The following is a 23,930-nucleotide window of genomic DNA, read 5'->3' on the forward strand; positions in this document are numbered from 1 at the left end:
TATGCATATAAATTGCTTCAATCTGCAATCCAATATAGTTACTCAACTAACTATTCAACTGTGCCCTTCCTTTTCAACACGAAAGAAGAGTAAAAGCAGATCTGCATAACTCATTCGAGCAGAATCAATGTGTGGACAGGTAATGAATGAGTTGCTTAGAAGGCCAAGGCAACGGGGCTAAATGCTGCGGCCCTTCTTAACAAAGCTCACCCCCTCAAACCAACCACCCACCTTTGTATTTTTCTTTTCCTTAAGCCCATACCCAAAGCCCACTACCAATTGTGATGACGGTCGAACCAGGTTGAATATAATTAAGATTTGAAACTTGAGATGTTAAACTTGGCATGTAAACTAAGTGAAAACTTAGCATCATGTTACCTCCATTTGGCTTGTTATTGTAATTTGTATCTTTGAATGAATCAGGTCAAACTAGGGTTAACCATGTTAGCATTATTTTTCATATCTTTTAGTATTTGGGTCAATCTGGAAACAAGTAACCACATTTTCCATGCGGATATGGTTTGTAAAATAACCAAACACGAAAGAGTAAACTAGTTCCTACTGGGGACTTAACCGGCACCGCTCCACGGTGCACGTCTACTATTTCCATTGTCTTTTTTACATGTTTCACATGTCATGTGCTTCTATATTTTCTCGGATCATCTTCTCATTTCTTTTATTGTTCTTCTCATTTCTAGTAATTATCTTTGTTTTTACTTTTCAAAACCTGTTAATTAACATCGCTTTGATCTTTCTAATTTCGAATACCACTCCATCATCGATCTCATTTTGCTCTCCTTTTAATTCCCTACCTCATATGGATGTTAGTAAAATCCGAACCCAAAATGAATCCAAAAAAACATTGCACCTTCCCATCAAAACCCGGGCAAAATAATTAAAATCACCAAAAAGAATTTAATCAAATAAAAATAATGATAGCTTCTTCCACCTTTACTCTCCCGAACCTCTGTCCCAAACTCGACGACCTCCACGGCACACCCAAACCTCCCAAATCCTCATACGAACCTAACTCCGAGCCTCAGCCTCGGAAGTTCAAACCCAGCCCTCAGCTAAACCGATGGTCCCGCGCTCGGTCCTTGCGGTCCGGCCGGAAATTCGACCGGACCGGCCAATCTACACAACTAAACAACCCAAACCCTCCTCTACATGTCTTGCCGGAGCTAAAAGATAATACTTTAACGTCGACTAACGGCGTCGATGACGTGGACTTGACGGCCGGGAAGTCGATTTACATGGTTTCCGACGGAACTGGCTGGACGGTGGAACACTCCGTCGGGGCGGCGTTGGGCCAATTCGAGCATTGCCTGGTCGATCGGAACTGCGCTGTGAATACCCATTTGTTATCTGGGGTGAGTAGTACTTCAAATTTCATTGCTTTCTTGTTCAATTAGAAACCCCCAATTCGGAAACCCTAACCCTAATTTTGATTTTAATTGAATTAGGGGTGAATTGTGCAGATTGATGACGTGGGGCAGTTAATGGAGGTTATAAAGCAAGCAGCTAAAGAAGGAGCTATGGTTGTGTATACATTAGCTGACCCATCAATGGCTGAGTCTGCTAAACAAGCTTGTGAAGTTTGGGGGATTACCCAATATTGATATGTTGGGTCCAATTACACAGTCCATAGCTTCACATTTGAATGTGTCACCTTCTGGGGGTCCTAGGAGGTACCCACTTACAGATGACTATTTTCGGAGGATCGAAGCCATTGAGTTTACCATTAAGCAAGATGATGGGGCATTGCCCCAGAACTTGCACAAGGCTGACATTGTGCTTGCAGGGGTTTCAAGAACAGGGAAGACCCCGTTGTCGATTTATTTGTCACAGAAGGGGTACAAGGTGGCTAATGTGCCTATTGTGATGGGGGTTCCTTTGCCAATGACTCTATTTGAGATTGATCCGGAGAAAGTTTTCGGGTTGACTATTAATCCTGTTGTGTTGCAAACGATTAGGAGGGCGAGAGCTAAGAGTTTGGGGTTTAGTGATGGAGTGAGGAGTAACTATTCTGAGATGGATCATGTTCGAGAGGAGCTTGAGTATGCACGAAAGATTCTAGCACAAAATCCGTCTGGCCTGTAATTGGTAAGAAATAGGAATAGTAGTGTGATGTTGTTAGCTTGTATAGTTCAATTGTTAATATGCATTTGCTATAAAAATGTTATCAATTGTGAGCGGCTAACTTGGTTCATGTTATATTGATTGCAGAAGTGACAGGAAAAGCGATAGAAGAAACTGCAGCCGTTGTATTGAGGCTTTATCATGACAGGAAGAACAAGTGCTCAATGCCAAGAATATCAAAACGCTACTGATAAGTCATTCTGGTAGATTATACAGAGTGGTAAATAGTCGCATAGTGCATATATATACTCTCTACTTCAGATTTTTCTGGAAATTTGTTGCCATACATTGACGTATATATTAGGGATTAGTGATATCTTTTTCACTTGCATACTTGTATACCCCTGAAGCATGTATATGGAAAAACACAATTATAAATATTGAATGCTAATTGTCATTTTAAAAACGGTATGTATATGATCATTTGCATTTTATTCTGATTAGTTAGCAGAAAAGCAACTGCATCCTCTGAATTACCCGCATGGCCGGTTTGAATTTCCTATACTGTATGACATTACATGTTGCATTTATGCAACAAATCTGCCATATGTACTCTGCTGAGGATGATAGAGCCAGTCTCTACTTGTATATGTAAATTTCTGACGCAAAGACTGTTCTGCTGCTTCTGCATTTGTACCTTTGTGAGCTTGAGCATCCAATTCTAATATTAATATAGGATCTTTTAGGAAGCCCCACTATTTTTGAAGTTGCCCTTGTTATTCTAGATGTCTACTTGGTAAAAAGCATTGGTCTCTGATTCAAGTCCTTGTCATTTGTTAGGTTCTGCATTATAAGTTAGTAGGTAATTGGAGAAACTGTCAAAGTAAGTGTATTTAATATATTGTAGTGTGTCAACTGGAACTCTGGAGCAATGGAAATGTGGCTGGTGAAATACCATTACCTACCTAGTAATAAAAATAACTCTGGAAAAATGTGGCTGGTGAAGTGTCATAGATTACCTACCCAATGCTGCACGAAATTACTATTAAAATGAGCTGATGTTGCTGACAGATTCCTTTTACATAAGACTGATGATAGGAGTTGCTGAGAGTAGGTGACGAATATAATATATTCGAAATAACTCCAGTAACCTATAACAAGTAAAGTTCTTATTGGACTATCTAGGTCGTCATTTAGATATGTACGAGTCTCCCTAGCAGGGCTGATGACAATTTCAAATATTTAAGGAAACTTGTGGGCATGTTCCTTCTCAAGTAGGGAATTGATTGTTAGCTCTATTAAGGCCAGACTCGGTAACCAGAGTCCAGATTCTTGGTGCACCAAATTTGGTAATCTATTATTCAAATCGAAATAGCAAAAGGGCTAAGAAAATGTCATGAGCATTTATCCATCACAATGATTCAGTGGCGTTAAAGTTCGTTCTTGGTAGAAACTAAGCAAAGTTCAATAATGCCATTGTTGGTCCATGTTTTACCCAGCATTTGCACTTCAAGCTTGAGCTGATATTCATTGATTTGGGGACGAATCTTTCTTTTTGTGTTGCATTGATGATGGAATCGTGAATTGTATAGGCTCCAAAGAGGAAGGGATTGTTGTTTTCTAAAGGCAAGAGAAACAACCAGGTCAGCACTAGTTCCACCATTGCTCTTCTGGTCTGCCAAACATTTAAAGAAAAAGCTTCAAGTGCGCATGCTTCTTCATCCACACCACAACATTATTATTATTGCTTCCAATTTCAGTCACACATGGAAGCCACAATGCCACACACAACAAAAAGGGCCATGAAGTTGGATTTGCTAAAAGGGCAAGCAAACAGAAGAAGGTATGGGAATCTAAAAGAGGAGTGAGAGAAAAAGAGCAACTTTACAAAACTCCACTAAGCTGTGTAGAGAAAACTATATATTACACAAGAAGAACACGTTATGTGTTTAGAGCTCATCCATCTACATGAATATAAAGGAAGAAGATTCCTTCTCTTTGTCAAAGTGGAGTGTGCCCTTGTCTTCACTTCTAAAATTCTGTATAAGGGAAGAAGATTCCTGCTGCCCAAATTGGCTTTGGGATTTGCTTTCTGAACACACCAATGACACCATGATGATGGAAATGTTGTTAGCTTTGTCCATACTTGGAACTAAATCATCTTTTCTGTTCTGTATTTCTGTCCCAGATTTCACAAATAAAACTGCCAACTTCCTCAACTAGTTACTCTTCCATGTTGGATTGCTGCCTGTCTTTAATTCCACCACTAACCTTACACCTGCTTCAACCTTCTGTGATTGCTACCAATCAAGACTATTTTCCTCTAGATTGTACTTGCCAATTGCAAGTGTGAAATATATAAGTAAGATTGTACCAATGCTTGACCTGTACCCAAAGAAAAAAAAAACCTTTTAAGTTGAGTTGGAGTACAAACTAAAACACACTACCAACAAGCTGCGGCTAGAGTTTTATGCAAAGCTTACAATGTTGCAAAGAAGAAGAGAACCCTCTTGGGATCAACTGCCCAAAATGAAGAACGCCGGAAACTATTTCGTCTAACAACACATCTGCCATCAGCAGTGGCACCAATGTTGGTTGCTGTGACGGTGATCTGATGGTGGACTTGCGGGCTGCCCGGGTGATCTACGATCCCTGCAACCACAGCCGGCTTTTTTGGCGTAAGAGGCCCTACATACAGAGCAAAAACTGCAACTGAGTAATTTCTAGCTACCAAAATCTGCATATCGAATAAGTGATCTATCTGGAATTTCACCACCAAATTTCCTATATTGTCTAGTGCAACATGGACCAAGATTTTCCTTCACTCTGTACCTTCACCAAACTAACAAAAATGAAGATACTGTACACTCAAGTTGACCCTGCAAAATCTGGTGGTACTTCACTGTCACAGCTGCAATTTACTTCCCCTAACAAAATTGTGAGAGTTGGTCCTGCTTTGAATTAGGCTCTGGGTTTGTTTATGATTAACTAATCACCAACTAAACAAGATTTATATATCTATCTCAAACACCACCAATACAATCTAACTTACAAGTAAAAGTTTTAAGTTTTAACTTGATCTTGACATAACAAATCACTCACAAAAATTAATAGGAATCTTCACTGGTTTTATAAATAGTAATATTAATACTTGAATCCATAAAAGCCAAGTGTGTCGGAGTCACCCACATCAGTGTGAGGCTGGCACAGGTTGATGATAGCTATAATATATTACCACAAATCTGTCACACACTAAGGTACGGTCAAATTTCTATTTTGTTCTAATTATTTACAACAATCCAACACATTCGAATCTCATATCTGGACCAAAAAAACCCAGAACCATTGAGCAGCAATCACACTACGACACATTATCGAAAAAAATAAAATCACACTATGACACAGAAAAGACCAACTTTCAACCTAAACAAACTGATACTTGATGATAAGAGGATTATTTACCCAGTTATTACCTTTGGGTGAACTTATAGCTGAAGTTGAAATATCTCTATCATTTGAGTTACCATCAGTGCTTATCTTCTTGTCTCCAACTCTCTGTAACCATTTCCTTGAATGATTTCTCTGCAACTTCATCATACCATAAAGAATTGTCACCAATAATTCCTCACCAACATCAACTCTCAATTAAAAAGAACAACAATAAAAATGGAGAGGAAAAAGAACAGAGTTGCGCTTTCCAAGCAATGATGCCATTGCTTCAGAAACACATTTACATTTGAGAGCTTAACCAATAAAAATTGTCCTTTTTTAAGAAGAAAAGAGTAAAAAGCTCAAACCTTTGTGGAAACTTTGAAATTAACCAAGTAGCTAATGATGAAGAAATCACATACCGAGATTCTAGAATTTGCAGTGACATCTTTATCTGTGATGCCATGGTTGAAACTCTCCATGTCAATCACAAAATTATCAGATTTATCTGCTGTGTAGTGAAATCCATTTAGATGATCCGAGACTGAGATTTTCTGTGTGCCCATTTTCACTTCTAATCCGTGGACCTCATCGATGGAACCCAAATCCTAAAACAAAGCCAACAAGCCAAAAACAGACTCTGTAAAGTTCATCGGTTTTGGAAATATGAGAACCCAATGGAACAGTTTACATGAAATGATATTCAAAGATGAACGAAACCAAGAAAACTAGTGCTCACCAACTTGGGAGTTTCCGCCATTTCTGTCTGGTTTATGAAGCTCAGACGAAAAAGAACAGAGAGATGAAGATGATGAAGAAGAGACGAAACCTCTTGAAAAGAGACAATTACCAGCCAACAATCAGAGAAGAAGAACTAAAAGGAAAACAGAACACAAATAAGTCAAAAAATGGAAGATAAACAAATGGCAAATGAAACAAACCCCGTGATTGTTTAGAAAGGAACTGACTTGATGCCTATGTAAGACTTTTCTTTTTGATCCCCTTCAGTGGGTTAAAAATAAAGAACATATATTTTCTCTTCTACACATACCTGGAATTGTTAGAAGTCTTTCTGTCTTGTTCTCTCATTCTTCAAGGCCAAATCTTGTAGCAGAACATAAATGAAGAAGAAAGTGAAACACAACTGGTCTTTCTAGAAAGGTAGGTTAGATTCTGTTTCAGATTATGTTGTGGAGAGTGGAGGAGGAGGAAGAAGGAGAAGGGGGCACAGAAGACCACAAAAGGGGAGAGAGCGAGGGAATGTGATGATGTATTAGTGTGAGAGTGTGATTGTGTGTAAAGCGAGATACATGCGGTGAGGATTGGAATTGGTAAGAACTTCAATCCTGGGAGGATTTTATACGATGAGTTGGTGCTTCAATTTAGTTTCGTAACGATTTTGGTGTTTATATTGTAGTTTAATTTCATAGAGGGGACATCACAGACGGGCGAGTCCATGATGTGCTCTAGACCCCAGATTAAAAGTACAATGCCTCGTTTTTGTGTGTGAAAATGAGAGCTTGTTAGGCTACCATCGTACCTTGATTGATGAAATTAGCGAATATGGGGACATAAAGTCTAAATTCCTTATTATAAAGATGTGAAATAATATTAGACATCTCTACAAATTTGTACTTAACTAGGCACAAACTAGCAAAGAGTGCTCAATCTAACGGCTACTCTTTTTGCTTTAGAATAGCGGTGACATACTAGAAAGATAACTCAATTACGGTGAAAGATAATTATCAATAACACAGTTTTCCCACTATGTTGTCGTAAGAAAATAAATCCGACAACACTTAACTTCACTCTGCCACTAGCCGGCAACAACCATTTGACAAAACAAGAAACTCGCCGCTTACCTAGAGCAGACAAGACACTAAAAGTGCACCCACAGACACGAAGCCCGACTAGACCTACACAACTAAGGTAGGAACTTATTTCCGTGCAATGCCTCGTTTGTTTCGCATAAAATAAGCGGAAAAATGGTTCAAACCATGCGTCAAGATGCGACAATGTCCTAATTCCCTAGTAAAGAGGAAAATAGTTCCATCCAAAATCCTATATAACCATTTTCTCTCGCATTTATTACTCACAATACATTATCTTATTACATTATTCAACGTTTTTTCTAATAATTTTCTTTGTGTCACCAAACGCCATGATCTCTTTTCCATCCCGTAGGAAAGACTAAAAAAAAATACTTCATTTCCGCAAAGCAAACGAGACTTTAAGCTACGGGAGTACCTGGCCGTAATGGATTACTGAAATCTTGACTAAAAACTCATATTCCTTATACTTATATGTCGTGCATAGAAAAACTCATGCGTAAACACATATAATTCCCCTTATTATGTGGAATTTTCATGCTGGTATAATTAGTGTCAATGAATCAATCATACAAAACATGAAGATAATAAGTTGGGGAATTAATATTCACAAAATTCATCTACAGTTACGTCAGAAAGGGTGCATACTATCAACCCTACTTTGTAATCTAAGCTATTAGGTGGACCATTTTATATAATATAAGTATATAACAAGAATGTTTTCTAAGGTTATAGTTAATTAATGCTCTTAATACAATTAGCTAGGCTTTAGGCTCAAAGATTAGGAGTATCATGCACAAAAAGTCCTCATTCTTTTTGGAACTCAAGGCTCTACCAGCGTGGAAGTTAATTTAACCTTAAAAAAAATTGTGCAAAGAGAATGTTGACGATTATAAACAATTAAACATGAAAGTTAATTGCTAATTGAGCACATGGCCGGTGAAGCAATTAAGGAGAACTGCAGAAGCAATAAGCAGCTGGGCGGGGGCGGCGGAGGTCAGGGAAGCTACGCTAGCTTCTTCCTCTCTCTAGCTAGCTATCTGTCTTCCATAGTTGTCTGGTTTGGAATGGAAGTAGTGTTCATTATTGAAGCAAAACAGTGTCGAATTGAAGGAACTTGTTTTCTTGTACGTGCAGTTGCTTCACTTAAACTTAATTTATCTATTTTTCTCTTTCTTAATAGAGGGAAGCTTGAAAACGTAAAAGTTAAAGTTGATTGCATATAGAAAATGTTTTAGTTATTGTAAACAAATTTTAAGTTCTTCAGAGTTCAGATGTGGTTGGATGCAGTACGTTAAGTTCATATCGATCGGTTCCTCTTCACCGAGTCGATCACCCATCTCTCCTTGATTGGTGGATTTTCGATTCCGTTATGAAACGTTCTGAGCGGAACAAAACTTAACCGGTTTGTTGGATTCATTTGGTCAGACTGAGCTGATGAACTGATCAGAAGCAACGAGGAATACAGAAAATTCCAAACATCTGATTTCACTATTTGATCTTAGAAAGAGGGCTTTCATACGGATGCTTTCGGAAACAGTTCGGTTTGATGACTTTGATCAATTAGCACTCTCGATTTTACCTATAAATAACCAGCCTTACAAGGGATACGTAGTTTATTAGATAATTAACTCCTCTGAGACTTATTGGTCTGAAGAAGGGCCGATCATTATATTGAAGACATTCAAGTGCTCATGCATGCAGTTTGTAGACACAATTATCTTCCAACCCCGTGAATGCAATTTAGCTGCTCATTGTGTTGCTAAGTTTGCTCTAACTTAGCAATCTCTATTTACTTGTATTGAGGATGGGCTTATGGAATCGATTAAAAACGATTCCAATGTTTGTAATTACCTTTCTTATCATTAATGAATGGTTATATTTTGATTAAAAAAAAGATCGAGTAGTATGTTTTGGTGTGATGAATGATCTTTTATCGCTATACTTCATTTTCTCGGTAGGTTAGAAGTCAAAAGAAGTAATTTGTACATGAAGAAAGCTATACACTATTACATTAGTCTTTATTCTTCTGCATGTTTTCACGGGTATCCGTTATCTTATGTAAGAACAACCTAATTTGTTTCTTCTATAAATCAATGAAATAAGATGATCATCAACTTGTTGTGCAAATAAAAATTAGTCGCTCTTGTGGACGCAACCAGTGGCGGATGTTGGCTACGGCGTTCTCAGCGGCTGTTGGGAGAAAATTATGGGAGCTAGGCTATACGTAAAATTCCGCTGGGTAGAAAAAGAAAATTGTACTACTCTTATTAGTTTATTACCCAAGTCCAACCCATATACTTGCATAATTAACAAGCTTCAGATGTCATGTTCGACTCTTCCTCTTCACAAATCACAATTGTCTTCTATTGTTTATAATAAACACTTGTTCCTTCACAATTAAACAAAAACCAATTGTTTCTCTTTTCTCATTTCAAGGCACATGTTTATTGCTCTATGTTTTTCTTTACTCCCAGCAAAATTGTTCTTTAGTTCTTCTATCACTTAATTCACCTATCAGTTAAAAACATTATAAATATCACGTAGTTTTTAATAAATATTATGAGAAATTATTTTCTCTTGCGCAATTATGTAGACGATTAGTTGAACAAACTTAGCAAAGCTTTTTCTCTTGACACTTCTAGTTTCCACTATTACTACCATTACATGCATGTTTAGCTATGAAAATTATAATGACTTGGTTGAGAAACAAGAAGGAAGACATATACCTTTCAAAAGGTTGTATAATGCTTCACATTGAAAATGAATATATAGACGGTATTGACTGTAATATCCCGGAAATTTATAATTATTTACTAATTATTGTTCAGAGATATTTAAATTGATGGTGATCTGATTATATAGTACGAGGGAGAAAATGAAAGTGTTCGATCGATTTATACACGGAAACGTTACCGTGACGGGTCAATAGTTGACTTTTTATCCGTTAGGAATCTCAGAAAACTTCTCATGGAAGTCATAGAGTTCGTCAATACGAATTCATGGACATGTGACACACCTAAATCGGAGTTCGTATGAAGAAGTTACGAATCAAAATGTATTTGGACATTTTTGAAAAATAGTATAAATAGGCCGTGATTGATCATTTTGAGTCTAATAGAAATCATAGAGCGCAACCCAGATAGAACGTTTTATGAAACAGTTTTTAATGACTCTTTTTTATTTGCAATTTTTATATCTCTTTCGAATTATTAATAAAGAGTATGTAAAACTGTTTCTTACCTCATTAAGAGTTCTCATTAATGCTGATAATTTTTTTTTCCGCTCACCTAACTTTTGGAGTTTTGGACCTTAGATCCGCCACTGGACGCAACCCAATTACCTGAAAGATTTCCCATCTAAATGGACCCTAGCTATCTATAACAGTCTCATTACTTTCAGATTATGTGTATGTAGCTAGGACGTTATACTTTAATTGACTTCCATACCAAGTTATCGACTTGTAGCGCTTAAATTTGACATTTGGACGATAATCAGTTATTGTTGATGGTTCTATATAACAGATAACTCCAAAATGAAGAAACTAAAACTTGTTATTATGTTGTGGCTTAAAGCTCTCTGCAGCTAGCTGCATATACATGAAATGATTCCATGGTAGCTTTCATGTATGTTAGTTTGTCAGCTTAAGATTAAATTCAATTTCGATTTATCTGGCAACTTGTAAAGAGTTGAGAAAGACGAAACCTTACCAGACATCGGAGGCAATAGGTTAGATAAAACAAAAAGACTATATGGTCACTATTTTACAAGTCTATGGATTATAAATCCCCCCGCTATTTTCTATTTTGACATATGAGGAAAGTTGAAGTTGATCCCTTGGCTAGCCTATAGCAAAAAGACTATATGGTCACTATCTTACAAGTCATAAGCAGGAAATCACTCTTCGATATTATTCCTTTTTTTGTTTTTATCGTTAGCTTGGTCCCCGGCTGCCTGTGATATTCGATTAAGAAAAAAAAAAGAAATCTTAAGTTGTAGGCATCTCCCAAATTAAGAAGAGTCGAAGCAACTCGAAGCATGCAGAAAGCAGATAACTAGTGATGCAGTTTGAAATAACGTGTATGGCCAGAAGGGAAGACGTACTCGTTGTTTAGACATGATATTGTTATCTCATTTCAAGCCTTACATGCATGGTAGTTTGGCTGTGCATCTAAAAAGGATCGGACAAACATAAAATCTACCCCATTCTATTATTGAATTAGGAGTAAATCAAGTTAACTTGCACTTAATTTGTACAATATATGGGTTCTCTTCATTTGAATTAACTTGTAATTAGTAGAACAACTTCTTTACTAGCTGTGCCATTGATCTATCGGGCATTTTTAGAGTTTGATGTTGATCCTCTCACCTTAGGAGTTGAAGATTTGAAGTAGGAGTGGTGTAACATGTAACATATGTAAAGTTGTAAACTTGACAATTTGACTCGATAAAGCTAGGCTTATTGAAAAAACTAGCTAGCTAAGTATATTGGCTACCAATCGTAATTAGAAACCAACTTACAAACATAAGTTGAGGGAGATTGATCATATGTTTGAAGTTTTGAACCCATGCCACTCAACAAGTACTATAGTGTTCCTCTTGCAAGCGTGTGCTATTTAATTGTCATCCCATTAGGCAAAACGAGATTCTCGTTTGTGTTTGGATATTTTTTCTTCCACAGCGTAATATATATAGAAAGTTGCAATGTTTGAACTGGAAAACTTTGATGCATGTGGTAGGTCTCTGTTTAATCTACAATGAGAGCTAATGGTTATGAAAGTACGTGCTGTCCAATCAATTGCAAAGTACCATGAATTTAGAATGTTTGTTCCTAATCCTTAACCCAAAAACCCTTCCTCTAATATGATTCACGAAAGATATATACCAATATTGTTCTAGCTAGGGCGGCCAGTCACTATATATCATAATGTTATCTTCCTCTATAATGGGTCGGCGTATAAAAATTAATATGCGACCACGGACACTAGCTAGTCAAAATATCTTTTTGCTGATCTCCATTGGCCCTCTGGACGATACATTGGGAGCTTCCTTTTTTGTTTCTCCCTTAATAGCTATAATTGAAGCATAATTTATATCCCTACAAAGTTATTCAAAAAAAGCATGGTGTATCACGGAGCTGGTGATAGATAAGTTAAGATATGCAATGGGTACTAGTGTGGAGGTGTCATAAGATGAATCCCCCTACAAACCTCATAATACATAATGACAACCATATATGAATTTGAATCATAGATCCACCACTTTTTATCATCATCCATAATGAGCATAGAAATTAGAAAACCTGTTTTTTAATATGGTTGAGTTATATTTGTTGGGTTGCTAATTATTTGTATTTGTAGTTGCATATATAACCAAGAAGGTGATCATATATATGTAAGAATAAGTGGATGTGGGGTACTATTTGTGTTATAGGTAGATCCATCATCCATGGATTCATTAGCACTTGATTAGAATACTAAATGACAGTGATATTAATGGATCGTCTCGATGATTACTATCACTAGTATATTTGTTGGATAAAGAACACTTGTGTCGGAACACCGAAGGCCCATCTTTGTTCTTCGTTTTGTTATCTCGCTCCCTGATTGATCTTTGTTTCTTTCGAATGGAGACTGTTACCAAGTGCCGACAATGGTTTGGTGGTTAAATTATGTTCAGGGGTTTGGTTAGTGATTCGGGGCCGGTGCCTTGGCCAATAATTAATCTGGTGGTCTGAGGGCTTCCCCAGCCTTCCATGCACATGCACTCGTGGATTTCCTTTTGGTGGTTCGCATTCGTGGTCGAGAGATTAAGCTGGTGTTTCCTTCTAGTGCACATGTTAATTGGTGGCAGCAGCCTATATATGGCTTCAAGTAGAATTGGCGCATGTAGAGTTGGTGCGATATATTATTACTATTCATGGTGTACGTAGTTCTATTTGTTGGCTTAATAAAAATGTTGTATTAAGTTTTGAACGGATTAAACTGTTGGACGAAGGAATCTACAGCAGTAACTTTACTAATACCATGAATATGTTGACTCGTGATGCCAAATTGCCAAGCTTAAAAGCTTCATGTCTAGTTAACATGGTTTTTGCTGAACAGCGGAAACAAACAGTGGAAAACGGACAAGCACGAGATGCTATGTATTAAAGCTGGACATCCTCGATCAAAAGTCAAAAACCAGAGCTACCTTCAAATCTTAACATGGCAGAGTTGAGAGTAACTTCAAATGATGCGCAGATAGAGAACAGTACGATATTGACCCTTTCATCTCTACAGTATACACCACCACCCGGCAATCGGGCCATGCTCATCGAAGTTTGAACCAATTCTTCCAACCGTAACCCTAATTATTGAGAGACATGCAGGAACTCTGGGGAAATTATAGATCGAGATATATCGGAACTGGAGATGATAATATATAAGAACGTACAAGAAGACTAGGGAAGTGACAAAATTAGAATACCATTGAGTTAGGTCCCCTTCGAATTATTGAAAGAGAGATGGTATAAAAGTGGGCTCTTATACAGTCATATATGTCACGTTGCCATTTGTATACATGCAGTGGATTGATCACTATGTTTCTGTTGTTTCTCAAGTACATACATCATTTCATGTCGTCTTGCAATTCAAGTTTTTGATGCCAAACTTGAAGATTAAACTGAAATAAATTCAGTATATATGATAATGTTCGGAATTAATGTTTTTCTCAAACAAATTGTTCCTTTAGGTATTGTTTTACTTTGATGACAAGTTGTAGTTAAGAGTTATTGTTTCGATCTGATCCATAAACGTACAGAAACAAGATCATCATTGTTATAACATTAAGCTCTCGTTTGAAAATGTCCTCAGTAAACTTACTGTTTGTATTGTCGATCGAGTTTTGATCAGCTATAGATAATTGTCATTCACTTTAGTAAAACCTTCAAACTAACTTGCAGAAAAAGGTATCGTTCTCTTATAACAATTGTCATTCAGTTTACAAGATCTTTAAGACCCGCATATCAAATTAAGTGATGTTCTGTACGTGCACATATGCAAAAATACATGCAATAGCAGAAAACAATTCAAATAAGAGCATTAGGTTTCCAAGTCGATCACATTGACAAAACACTTGATAATGACATATCACCATATATATGTGTTTGTGTCGACTCTCACATGGCACTATTGGAGCGATCTTGGTTCGACAGCGTTCGATAATGACATTGCTGTCATGGATCCTTCACATCACATAAAGAGTTGGATTTATATGCACGATTATTAGTTCTATGGCTTAGTTTCTAGTTGCATTATCATAGATAAGCAAGAATAATAAAAAGATGAACAGCTAACAATTTGTTGAATACTCAATTGACATACAAATTCCAGGCCCATCCGGCTTTGCGTGTGGTATATCAATATCACGTAACTACCGGATGCTGTTGCAGCTTATTTGCAAGTTGTAGCTACCTATAGGCTAAAGTGGAGCCTTCATATCTCGTACTCGTAGGCTTATCAATATCATTAGATACATTGCTGTTCTTGAAAAATTGTTCTGGGATACAAGTGTGTGATATGTAATAAACGTTAGAACATCTTTAAGACTTTAACATATTTCCTACATTTTGATTTTGAAATATTTCAAAATACACCCAATTTTTAAAAGTTCTTTTAAAAAAAACTCATCTAGTTTTTCTTCATTATACACTAAATTATTACTATTCTCTTAAATCTAAATTACAAGATGTCACTATTAAAAGCTGATTAGTCAATCAATAAATTATATTCTCATTTACTAATTACTACCTTAATTATAGATTTTCATAATCCCTTAATAATTGCAATTTTTCTTTTACTCATCATAAATTTAGAAATAATAGGACATTCCTTAATTACATATCTAGATTTCAGAAGCTTTTCAAATTTAAATCAATTCAATATCGAAATCACTTAATGGTGACACAAATTTTCCATTTTTTGAACAATTTAAACATTTTATTTCATAGGTAGATTTCATATGAACAACAATGCAACCTACGTTTGAGGTATATATATAAGTTTTCCCCCCTATCTAGTAGGTTTTTAATTTTTAATTACAACCTAATGATTAGGTATGTATCTATATGAATGTTTACATATTTTCTAGGAATTTTTATATCAACTTGTTTGTTAGGTATCCATCATTCCAAATATCTATTTCATAGGTTGAATATGCAATTTATACTGATATGCATGCTTCTATCAAAGTTGAAACCTAGAACAAAAGTTTATTGCCATACAAAGTTCATGTACAACGATACAATTTTTTTTTGAGAAAATATATATACATACATACTGCATGAATAACGACATACATACCTTTTGGTAGATTAAAAAAATTGAAACGAACAAATGATACAAATATTTGGAATTCTCTCATAGGATCTATAAAAGTTAGACTAGTGTTTGTGTTCTGAAACTTTGATATTAGCTATATAAAGAAGTTTTTCTCAAAGAAAATTTGAAATCAAATCTTTCAAAAATTTAATGTAATGAAAAATTATCGGAGTGTTTGAATTAGACATGTAAAATGAAAATTTATAAATATATGCTAAAATAATTAAAAGGGCAAAATAGATTGTATAAAAAGAATTTGGGTGTAGATTGAAAAAACATTGGGGTGTGCGTTTAATTTCAAAATGGGCTCCAATATTGGGTTTTATTTTTTTTTTGTATTTTTAAGAACTTTAATTAATTTAGTTGTCTTGCTCTAAAAGAGTAATAGATCGATATATTCTCAAGATGTAATAGAGTAACCAGTAAAGAAATTGTAAACAGTTTCATATGTTTACAATAATTTCTAAGATATGAGGGAAGGATTTATGAAAGAATTATGATATCTGTAAAAATAGAAAATTTCTTAAGTTGGAGCAGAACATGTTTATGAAAATTTCATGTTTACTTCACTGCCATATATATAATAGATGAAGCTGTTGGAAATTCTCCAATAGCGCTAGCCTGCTCTTTCTTCTACAACTCAAGCGCTCATCAATGAATAACTCTCTTCTTCTGTATGAATTGCAAAAATATCAATGTACTTATGTACGTAGAATCCTCTCATTATATGTTAATTACCTTTTGGGCAACAGGTCATCAGTACCCTATTATGATCTTCTGCTATTTATAATGTATATATAAGCAGCATCATGCATGTTCGAGTACGTATGAGGATTGGTTTTTGCTAGCTATAGCTGGATTATTTTTCTTAAAATCAGGACGAATATATATATATATATAATTATAGTTTACTGAAGTTTTGGTTCTTTACGATATTCCAGTTTCCAGAACATGTTCTCGTCGGTCGTGATTCCTCGTAATATATATGAACACGTCTGACATTAAGGCCGGCCGGGGAGAAACTTGTACTTAATTAATAACTTAGCCATTTTATAAGAACGTTCCAGCACTAATGAAGGAAGTTAAATAGTTAATTTTAATTAATAATGTATTTTGCCACACTTGATGATCGAACGAATCTATTCGGTGGGAGAAAATCTTCTATCCTCATTTTTCTATTCCCTTTCCTATCTCCCTTATAATTTTTGACATGTGGTAAATCTATCCTAGTCCTCTGTTCCCAAATTTCCTATTCCCTTCCCTGTTCCTCCATTAAGACATTAAGACATATCAATGTGTCATTTTATGCCAACTCACTAGACTCTAACTTAACTCGTTAAAGTGAAAATTAAAAGACCAAAAAAAAAAACACGAGATCCTCTTCTTCTTCCTCCGCTCAGCTCCTGTCCATAATAAAGTTAAAACGCAAAATGTGGACAAAGCCACACCCAAGTAGCAAAACGGCCAAAACCACACGCGTCCAAGATTACTTGAAGAGATCGAACCCCGACCCGTATCATCTTCCTATTTGCTCGCTGCACTGTGTGCAAAGATGGGAGAGGTAGTTATAAATCTGGGTTCATATCAGAATCTAAGATTCATGTTGTACTTTAGAATATATAGAAATCTGAGTTCACACTGACCAACTTAAAAGACTGATATAGGGATTGAAGTATTCAGCTTGTACTACAGATTTTCAATGCTAACAAGTTGAATAATTAGATGTTAGGGATAATTGTTGTAGAGGCCATGAATTCATATGAATATGTGTTAATTTCTGAGAGAGAGACAGAGAGATATGCATAGATAGCGAGGATGGATTTCTTTCAAACTTTTTTTTTTCATTTAACAAGCCTAAACGGAGTCAGATTGTTGTTTGCTGGTTGAGGTGGAAGACCACGTGTTAACATTTGAATGGGGAACAAGGACGGGAATAGAGAAATAAGGACAGAGGATCAGCTGCCCAGCCTCTAACCCCTTAAACTCGTTTAACTCAAGTTTAACTCTAATCCTAACCCAACTCTAACTCATCTCTAATATATATAATTCAATTTTATTCTTAATATATTACTGGAAGAATACCATGCATCGTCCTATCTCTAAAACAACGACTTCGTTCCTTTTCATCTTCTCAGTTTTCCTTGATTTGTCCATGAAACTATATATACTGAGTACAATAATAATTGTTTGGATCTTGGCCATGACTTGAAGACCAATGGAAGTGAAATTTGTATATGAATAATTAGTAGAGATATAAGAGAGAGATCGAGCCACAAACTTGGTCGATCATTTCCAGATAAAATCTTGCAAGGTCGTATCAGTACTTTAACTCGTAATTACACATAAGAACTGTTGTGATAGTTTATGTACAACATCATACTATCGATTGAGCACATAATTGCTGTGTATGTTTTTCATCTTGATCAATTCCAATTACCAGTGTTGGATTGATACTATAAAAAAACAGGTGTAAAATGTGGCCTGCGCAGAAATCCATCTGGGCACAACACCATCGTTTGGAGATCTAAACTGGATGTCTAGATTACAAATTTACAACTAAATCTACATATTTGAGATGCCAAATCTAGTTTGGCATGAACCGGTTCCATTCAAAGTCTAAAGGGTATCTTAATCTTTTACAACATTGTTCTCTAATCACCAAAAGAGATGTATTTCAAAATCGGTCACTTTGATAACATATATAGCCATTTCAAGAATTTATGATCCTTAATTCTTTTTAATTTTTACCACTGGTGGAACTCAGACGTTTTCCTATGAAATTATGAAATAAAAGCAAGCGAAATGAATAAGAATTGCAATTGAAGAAGAAGAAGAGGAGGAGGACGGGTTTAAGGTGACGTTTGGTACATAACAAGATTTTTCTAAATAAAATTAAAATGTGAATTAGAGATGAGCTACTGTTGGGTTAGGATTAGAGTTAAACGAGGTTAAAGGTTAAGGGGGTTAGAAGCTGTTAAAGCTGATTATGATAGATTTGCCACATGTCAAAAATTATAAGGGAGATAGGGAAGGAGATAGAGAAATGGGGACAGAAGATTTTCTCCCCTATTCGGTGGTTTTCAGAGATCATCGTTGCAAAAAGTTAATCAAAAATTGAATCATTTGGTCATCTGATGAAGCAAATGTGGTTGGATGCAAGACGCGAAATATCAAAGTCTTTATTCATGGAGCAATTAATTAGATATTTTCTTCTGTGTGTGTGTATTTTTCGATCGCAGGATCCCAGAAGTGATTGTTCTAGTAGTTAACCAATCAAGGAATCAGTAGCTCCCTCATTAATTAATCGAGTTTCAAGGAAAAATATATCATCGAATCTCTTAAAACCTTCTGAATTGAATAATGTTGGAGTCAGGGTAAAGACACTAAAACCCTGCTAGCATGTTTCTTTGCTTCAAATTAAATAACGAGGAGTCAACCAGCTAGCTGGAGCGGCAATGTTGCCCAGTTTCAATTGGTTATATGACCGAGCAGGATAATTGTAGCAGCTATTGTTAACTGTCGGCGGAAAATTAGGGTACAAAACATCTCCACCAACTTTGACATTTTTTTTAAAAGGTGGGGTTTTGCAAAATATTGGGTATTTTCTCACTCCAACAACTTCTGTATCAACTTCTCCAAAACAGAAAAATAGATGAGAGAGAAAAAGAAATTCTTCAAATTTGTAACAATCTGTAAAATTTTGCAGATAATGCTCATACACTTTATCCAATAACTCGAGCTTTATTAATAACCAATTAAAAAATAAATAATTGGAATAATTTATTTCAAACTAGCAAATTAAATATATAAAACAATTTTATGGTTATAAAAATAAGATTATATAATATTTTATTCACTTGTAATAAATGCATAAATATGCAAAATGAAGAAACTGTTAGAGTTTGAGCATAATTTTTTTGAAGATTTTTACATTTGCTTCTCCATTTTAAAGAAATTTTACCAAAACTGTTGGAGATGCTCATGTGGTTCAGCTAGTTATCCGAATATGACATGTATTCTTCCTTTCATTTTGTTACTATATCTAGGGCTGGATTCGGTACATTACCAATTCATTTTTGTCATTACCATCTACCAACCAATTGTAATTGGTAATGAGAAAATTTGTACAATTACCGACCACTTAAGCCTTTGTACCAAGTTTTCTACCAAAATATGATATCGGCCCAATTAAGTTTAAGGCCCAGATCAATTTCTTTGCTGACAAAAGAAATTTAAACAAACTTCATAGTTCATAGTTGAATTTTGGACCGAGCTCCTTAATACAATAATATCCCTCAAATGCTAATGCGATTACATAGTATTATCCAACACTCCAACATCATAACATAAACAAGTTAACAAATTCAAGGACTGATGCAGAATAGTAACATTGATGACTTTAATCTCATATTGTGCTAGACATTGGTTTGGACTGAGCTGGAGCTTTAGACATTGGTTCTCTAAATATATACCGATCACATCTACTGGTGTCGATCGACCATATTTCGAATTGGAGTTGTCGATCGCCGAAGTGTCCACTAATGTATCATAACCTTTATATCAGGTTTATAATAAAATCATCGTATGAAGCGACTATATGAAGGAAACTTCTCGGAATCGATCGACACCATCCGATGTGATCGGTATATATATATATTTAGTGACTATTTTAAAATTTCATCCGATTCGGACCTCGTTTGATCGTCAGAATTTCGGTAAACCAAAAAGACCACTAATATTTCCTAAGGGAGGACCCATTACTAAGATGCGAATGTCGAAAGCTGTTTACACATTTGAAATCACCTAATTTCTCATTTTTGTCACCAATTGTGCGTGGTCACAATAAGGAAACCCATTTGGCAAAACCCCGGTCAATGAGGTTTTATTATGTCAAAACGCCTCTTTTTTGTTAACCGTGGGTGCAGATTGTCAAACCATGTTTAAAACGGACAAAATTTCTACAGGGTCTCTAAATATATATATATCGATCACATCTATCGGTATCGATCGATAATATTTTAAAATTAGAATTTATTTGTGACTTTTTTAAAGAATGTTTTATAATAATTCTTTTATTTTTTCAAACCCTTAAATAAAAGTATTATGTTTTTTTCTAATACAAGTCCGCAAGGGCGGTCCGTTGATGAGCCCTAATTTGAGATATATCAACGACTAAGATCATTATATGTAATAATAAATTAAAAAATAAATAATTAAAAATAAAAAACTCGGTTGATATGGTAATACAAACTTTCACCAAAACCATTACCATTACCGTTCCAACTTAAAGAAATCGGTTCGGTACTACCGTACCAAAATTTCGATAACCGAAATACTTGGTAACTAACTTACTTGATTCGGTTATTAAGACTTGGTTCGGTTTTGTTTGACTTATTTTTGCCACTCTTAACCGAAGTATCGTAAGATGCAAATTAAGGTCAACTCTTCTTTTGAGCCCTTGAAGTAATGAAGAGCCTGAGCGTCTTAATATATTCTAGATCAAATGCTCAAAAGGCTTAATTAGTGGCGATATTCAAATCCTACCCATGAATCAACTTGGATTTATAATTCTTCTCATCTGATTATTGCATATGATTGTTAATATAGTAAGAGATTCAAACAAGACAGCTGAAAACAATGAATAGTTAATCGAAACGCCAAGTCATGACAGCCACTCTTAGCGGGATCCTAGTTACTATATAATCTTGCTAGCTAGTATTGTAGCTACAGAGGAACCCAACTACTAATTAGAAGCTTCTTTGTTTCTAAGATTACGACATGGCTACCTCAAAACTTATCTTCCTTCTGATCCAAGGGATTCTTCTGCTTTCTGTCCTAGACTGTGCATTTGCACAGGGACTGAAAGTAGGGTTTTATGCAAAGTCATGCCCGAAAGCTGAGGCCGTAGTGAAGAAGGTTATCGCTCAAACGATGGCAGTAGCACCTTCACTCTCTGGTCCTTTGCTGAGAATGCATTTCCATGATTGCTTTGTCAGGGTATGTATATATAAGTAATATAACTCGATCATCCATTTTCATTAAGTTCTTTGTTTTTTTTTTGCCCTAACGATATAATGATTATTCGCCGGCCAACCTAGTTATTCTGAATTTGCAGGGTTGCGACGGTTCAGTGCTATTGAATTCTTCATCGAACCAAGCCGAAAAGGACGCAATTCCAAACCTAAGTCTTCGAGGATACGGAGTCATTGACAGAGTTAAGTCTGCTTTGGAAAAAGCATGCCCTAGAGTGGTTTCATGCTCTGACATATTAGCCATTGTGGCTAGGGATGTGGTTGTCGCGGTAAGGAGTACATATCATTATTTGGCTGTTTTAGTTTGATACAAATCGTTGATTATATTTCCTAACATTAACTGATTGACATGGATCAGGCCATGGGAGGACATTGGGATGTTGAAACTGGACGAAGAGATGGTAATGTATCAAACATGATAGATGCCTTGCGCAATCTCCCACCACCCAGTGCAAACATCACTACTTTAAAGTCAAGCTTTGCACAAAAGGGTCTAAGCGCTAAAGATCTTGTAGTACTATCAGGTATGCCTAATTTACTCATGGTTCTAAAAATCCCCACTAGGTCCGATTAATCCCCACCTAAGCGCTAAGCGGTGTCTCACCGTTTCGATTATGGCTAGTCCCTAAAGTTAGGCGCTAGGCTGAAAATCAGCCGATTAATTAATCTGCCTAATCGAGTGACTAGTCCGTCTAATCGACCGACTAGTCCGTGTAATTGACTCATTGTTTATGATTTCTAATTTCTAAGTCTTAAGAACTCATTGGCTCATTGTTGTTAAACATTTTAGTCATATTTGAGTAAAAATACTCCTTTCGAACATTATAATGCATCTAATATTTTTTTAGTGTAGATGATTATATGTAATAAATATTAGAAAAAATAAAAGAAATAAAACATCTTAGTCCCCTGACTAGTCCTCTGGGCGCTAGTCCCTGGTTTTCCACCCGATTAGCGCCTAACGTTGTTTAGAGCCTTGAATTTACTCTGGCCACCACCATGTAGTACTAAGGTCAATCGATTAACTTTACTAACTATATATATATATATATCATTTACTTGATAGGAAGTCACACCATAGGGACGTCTCATTGCTCTTCCTTCAACAACCGTATTTACAACTTCACCGGAAACAGCGATACCGATCCCACGTTGGATAATAACTACATTGCAAAGTTGAAGATGAAATGCAAGCCCAACGACCAAAAGACTCTCGTCGAGATGGATCCCGGGAGTTTCAAGACATTTGACGGTTCTTATTATACTCTTGTGGCCAAGAGAAGGGGTCTCTTTCAGTCAGATGCAGCTCTTCTTGATGACAGTGAGACCAAAGCTTACGTTAAAGACCATGCCATACCTAAGGGCGAAGCTAGTTTCTTGAAGGATTTTGGTGTTTCAATGGTGAACATGGGTAGGATCGAAGTTCTCACGGGGAATGCAGGAGAGATCAGAAAAGTGTGCAGCAAGATTAATTAATTAATCGATTCCGACATGATCGTTCAATTAAGCTTATCGATTTACCACCATTATGATCCATGTTGTATTTGTATGAATTCTCGATGATTTTATGTCTTTCAGCAGCTTGGCATTGGTTTAACAGTTGAAAGTTGAAGTGAACACTTAATAAGCTGGGGTTTTATTCGATTAATTTGACGTTAAATAAGTATATTTCATGCATTAAATTCAATTCGTGAATTAGTACTGTTCTGCATCAGTGAATTATCATCTTTTAAGTCTAATTCACTGAATTTTTAGTACAACTAGTGTAATATATAGAAGTAAATTGACGTAACAAATTATTCATCAGATTGAGTAGCTAAGAGCCCTAAGCATAAAAGGGCACACACTATATCTATCCTCCAATAAATTAAACTACGCACATGTAACAACCCGATTTCTCGGATTCAATTTGTAAGAATTCTTAGAATTGAATAAACCTGGGAAATTTAATAAATCGAATTTTCGCTTCACGACGATGTCAAATCGAAAACGGAACCGTCTTCGGAAAGCTAAATTGGAAAAACGTTACGTTTCCGCGACACGGGAATCGACTTTTACTCCGTCGCTCGTTTCCGAAAACTTCTTTCATGAAAGTTGTAGAGATCGTCGACACGATTTCGTGGACACATCACGCATTCTAATTGGACATCGTACGTGAAAGTTATTAGCGACGGAAGTTAGTTTCCGATTTTGGAAAATAG

At 35.9% G+C, this 23,930-nt stretch overlaps 3 protein-coding genes across 7 annotated transcripts; 2 read left to right on the forward strand and 1 right to left on the reverse strand.

The window, feature by feature from the left end:
- Positions 1-932: 932 nt before the first annotated feature.
- LOC126789542 (pyruvate, phosphate dikinase regulatory protein 1, chloroplastic) lies at positions 933-3,032 on the forward strand. Its single transcript, XM_050515732.1, is given in 5 exon segments — positions 933-1,370; positions 1,479-1,607; positions 1,609-2,086; positions 2,089-2,103; positions 2,227-3,032. Coding segments are annotated over 5 exon segments (1,164 nt in total). The 3' UTR covers positions 2,331-3,032.
- A 965-nt stretch (positions 3,033-3,997) lies between these two features.
- LOC126785801 (uncharacterized) lies at positions 3,998-6,833 on the reverse strand. Of its 5 annotated transcripts, none has more exons than XM_050511454.1 (6): positions 6,560-6,833; positions 6,248-6,382; positions 5,931-6,116; positions 5,553-5,661; positions 4,563-4,731; positions 3,998-4,464 (listed from the first exon to the last, which is right to left on the reverse strand). In XM_050511454.1, the coding sequence occupies exons 2-6, from the start codon at positions 6,266-6,268 to the stop codon at positions 4,380-4,382; spliced, it is 570 nt and encodes a 189-aa protein (XP_050367411.1). In that variant the 5' UTR covers positions 6,269-6,382; positions 6,560-6,833; the 3' UTR covers positions 3,998-4,379. The 5 variants fall into 5 exon arrangements, with proteins under 5 accessions (XP_050367411.1, XP_050367408.1, XP_050367407.1 ...); XM_050511451.1 differs by having other exon boundaries at positions 3,999-4,464; positions 4,563-4,767; XM_050511450.1 differs by having other exon boundaries at positions 4,001-4,464; positions 4,563-4,767; positions 5,553-5,667; positions 6,248-6,339; positions 6,560-6,830.
- A 14,620-nt stretch (positions 6,834-21,453) lies between these two features.
- LOC126785794 (peroxidase 27-like) lies at positions 21,454-23,377 on the forward strand. The gene is made up of 4 exons (XM_050511442.1): positions 21,454-21,694; positions 21,813-21,998; positions 22,088-22,253; positions 22,796-23,377. Exons 1-4 carry the CDS (start codon positions 21,476-21,478, stop codon positions 23,203-23,205), a joined length of 981 nt encoding a protein of 326 aa, XP_050367399.1. The 5' UTR covers positions 21,454-21,475; the 3' UTR covers positions 23,206-23,377.
- Positions 23,378-23,930: the final 553 nt, after the last annotated feature.

Source organism: Argentina anserina, chromosome 3, assembly GCF_933775445.1.
Source record: "Argentina anserina chromosome 3, drPotAnse1.1, whole genome shotgun sequence".
In the NCBI taxonomy this organism is placed as follows: Eukaryota; Viridiplantae; Streptophyta; class Magnoliopsida; order Rosales; family Rosaceae; genus Argentina; species Argentina anserina.

Coding starts and splice junctions, on each gene's coding strand:
- LOC126785794 (XM_050511442.1), top strand. CDS start 21,476: ATGGCTACCTCAAAACTTATCTTCCTTCTGATCCAAGGGATTCTTCTG. Junction 21,695..21,812: donor TCCATGATTGCTTTGTCAGG/GTATGTATATAT, acceptor CTGAATTTGCAG/GGTTGCGACGGTTCAGTGCT. Junction 21,999..22,087: donor CTAGGGATGTGGTTGTCGCG/GTAAGGAGTACA, acceptor GACATGGATCAG/GCCATGGGAGGACATTGGGA.
- LOC126785801 (XM_050511450.1), bottom strand. CDS start 6,268: ATGGCGGAAACTCCCAAGTTG. Junction 5,668..5,930: donor CTGCAAATTCTAGAATCTCG/GTATGTGATTTC, acceptor GGTATGATGAAG/TTGCAGAGAAATCATTCAAG. Junction 4,465..4,562: donor CTCTTCTTCTTTGCAACATT/GTAAGCTTTGCA, acceptor CTTTGGGTACAG/GTCAAGCATTGGTACAATCT.